Genomic DNA, 2,901 nt, shown 5'->3' with positions numbered 1-2,901 from the left:
ACTTTCTTTAATGTTTTATACAATTAAATACTAATTTGGATATATACTTATCCCATTTCATCAAAATTCTTCTGCTCTATCCCAAAATGAAATTTTAACTTTACTAAAAAGGAACAAATGAAATGTTTCCCATTAAAATCCGATTAATAAGGAAGACAATCATATGTAAATAATTTCAAATAAGGAATAGCGGTTATTTCAAAAAAAAAAAAAAAAGGAATAGTGGTGATGGATCCAATACAACAAGCGAATCTTAATAAATATGAAGAGATATCCATTGACACATTCCTTAAAATGCTTCATGCATTATGAATTTTACCAACTACACATAATCCTTGACTCCAATTAAATTAAATTAAATTGTGAAAAATAAAAAGTAAAAGTGTGAGCAAAATTTCATATTTCTACAATGGCTGGTAAAGATCATCAAATCAAAAATAGGGTTTGGATGTTTTTCTTAATTATTTTCATTGACATGTTGAGCAATGGACTTATCGATAGTTCAGGTGTTTCAAATCCAAAAATCGAAGGGGTATGTATTACATAGAATTACTTCTGTCACTAATCATTTTCCACGCAAGTGATTTCTTTTATATCTTAATGCTTTGTATTTCCAAGTTTCAAGTGCTAAAAATATATATATTTTTGTTCAATTTTGCAGAGCGAGGATGATATAATTAATTGTATTGATATCTATAAACAACCAGCTTTCAGTCATCCATTTCTTAAAAATCACACTATACAGGTACCATTTCATTTTATATTTATATGTATGGAGCATGTACGTAATTGCTTTAAGTGAATGTAGATGAGAATTTGAACTTATAATTTTCTTTTTAATTCGTAATAAATATTTTCACAAATATCATGTGATAGAGTTGAAAGATTCATAAGAATAAGCTCATATGGGATGAGGTTTTATAAGATATATAGTGGGATGTTTTTTTAGTTTTCTTTAGAAAACCTAAAATTTTCATTGCATCAAGTTGGTGGATTGAGAATATTCTTTTCAAGATGTGTTGTAAGTATCAAAAAATTAAAAAGAATATTGAATTATGAAAAAAAAATTAATTTATTCTATTTACTTCTAAATTAAGTGGTATAAATTTATGTATAATAATTTGGTTGTGCAGATGAAACCCAATTCAGGTGGGCTAAGAGAAAGAAACAACACTAAACTTTTACAAGAATGGAATAAGAAAGCCAGATGTCCTGAAGGAACAATTTTGATTTTAAAAGCTCAAACATTATCTAATGAACATAAAGTTACTTCTGTTCTTTCAAAAAGGAGGCAATCTTATAGTAATTTTCATGTTTTTGATGTCAACAGTGGTGCCCTAAAGGTACTTCTAATTTATGTTATGATTTTTTTTTTAAACTTTCATGTCTGATTTTTTGTTTCTTATATAAATTAGTATTACCAATTTATTATAAATTATGGCACATACTTTGGAGCATCTAGAGGATTTAATATATGGCATCCAACAATACATGGTGAAGAATTTAGTTCATCTCAAATGTGGGTTCAAGTAGGATATGGCCATGATTTGAACAGTCTTGAAGCAGGGTGGCGAGTAAGTTAAAAGAGATGAATAATTTTTCTAATTATCTTTATCCACTTATAAATCGAAGGATGGATTTCAGGTTCTATCCGGTGAAACGAAAACAAGCTTCTTTATTTATTGGACGGTAAATTATTTATAAACTTTTCTAAAATAACCTTCAGATCAAAATTATGGATTCAAGTTGTTAGATGGCGTGTTTATTTCATGTAATTTTTCATACAGACATTAATAAAAAAATAGGCTGTTACAATCTAGAGTGCCCTGGTTTTGTACAAACTAATAACAAGATTGCTTTAAGCTATGATATTTTACCCATTTCAATTTATGGTGGCAAACAATATGACACAGAAATAACTATTTTCAAGGTACGTAATATACATTTCTACAAATTTCTTTCTTGTGGCGTTTCGCCTTTAGGGTTGGCCGTCGCAACTGTCGGAGAGGCAGATGGTGGAGCGATCCTCATTGCTTTGTTTCGCCGGCGATAAGTCTGGACGTTCAGTGAGTCAAAGCGTCTGGTCTCTATTCCAGTGGCCGGTGTCGTTTCGGTGTTGTTGGGGACGGGTGGAGGGTTATCCATGGCTTCTTCATCTCTGTCGGTAGGAATGCAAACTGGCCTGGGTGTCCCTCGTCGCCTTCATATGCCGGGACCGCCAGTGGCTATCATCTTGATTCTGACCATGTCGTCGTCGATGAAGGAGTGGTCGTCGGTGAAAGAAATCTTGAAGAAGAAGTAAGAAATGAAACAGAAAGATTGCGTGAGAAAATAAAAAAATAAAAGAGAAATTACTTAAAGTGATTTGGGTAGTTGAACTGCCCTGATCATAAAATGTTGAGTCTCTGGCTTGTTGGCAGAGTGATTGGGTCAGTGATTTGGGCAAATCACTTTTGCCAAATCACTTTCTTCATTGCAGTTGCTTGCTTGGCCCTGTTCACGTCTTTTCTGATGATGTGCTGATCTAGTAATTTGGCTTGGTCATTTGGTCAAATCATCTGGGCAAATCACTTCTTCGGTGCAACTACCTAGTTGATCTTGTTCTTTCTGAGATGAACCCTGTCGATTTGGGCTGTTGATTTGGGCACATCACCTGCCCCAATCACTTGTAACTATGGTACATTCAGTCGATTTGCCCCAGTGATTTGGGCAAATCGTCACATCTGCGCTGCCTCCCAGTAGCGCCCTGTTTTCTGTCTTGGGCTGGACTGCCTTGTCTTGATCAGCAGGCTGGGGAAGGGGGATCCAAGGGAACCTTCTCCACAAGATGAACAGTAAATCCTTCATAAAATTGCTTCAATCGGTGCCCATTGACTTTGAAAACTTTGCTTGTTTGTGGAC

General features: G+C 34.0%; 1 protein-coding gene across 1 annotated transcript; it reads left to right on the top strand.

Annotated features, from left to right (window-relative positions):
• The first annotated feature begins 409 nt into the window (after positions 1 to 409).
• On the top strand, positions 410 to 2,528 carry LOC122722235. Its single transcript, XM_043952421.1, has 9 exons — positions 410 to 532; positions 662 to 745; positions 1,134 to 1,343; positions 1,416 to 1,574; positions 1,633 to 1,654; positions 1,788 to 1,930; positions 1,983 to 2,083; positions 2,169 to 2,298; positions 2,421 to 2,528. The coding sequence occupies exons 1-9, from the start codon at positions 410 to 412 to the stop codon at positions 2,526 to 2,528; spliced, it is 1,080 nt and encodes a 359-aa protein (XP_043808356.1).
• The last annotated feature ends 373 nt before the right edge of the window (positions 2,529 to 2,901 follow it).

This window comes from Manihot esculenta, chromosome 17, assembly GCF_001659605.2.
Source record: "Manihot esculenta cultivar AM560-2 chromosome 17, M.esculenta_v8, whole genome shotgun sequence".
Taxonomy (NCBI): Eukaryota; Viridiplantae; Streptophyta; class Magnoliopsida; order Malpighiales; family Euphorbiaceae; genus Manihot; species Manihot esculenta.
Note: the sequence above shows the minus strand (reverse complement) of the source record. Positions and strands in the feature narration are given on the sequence as shown.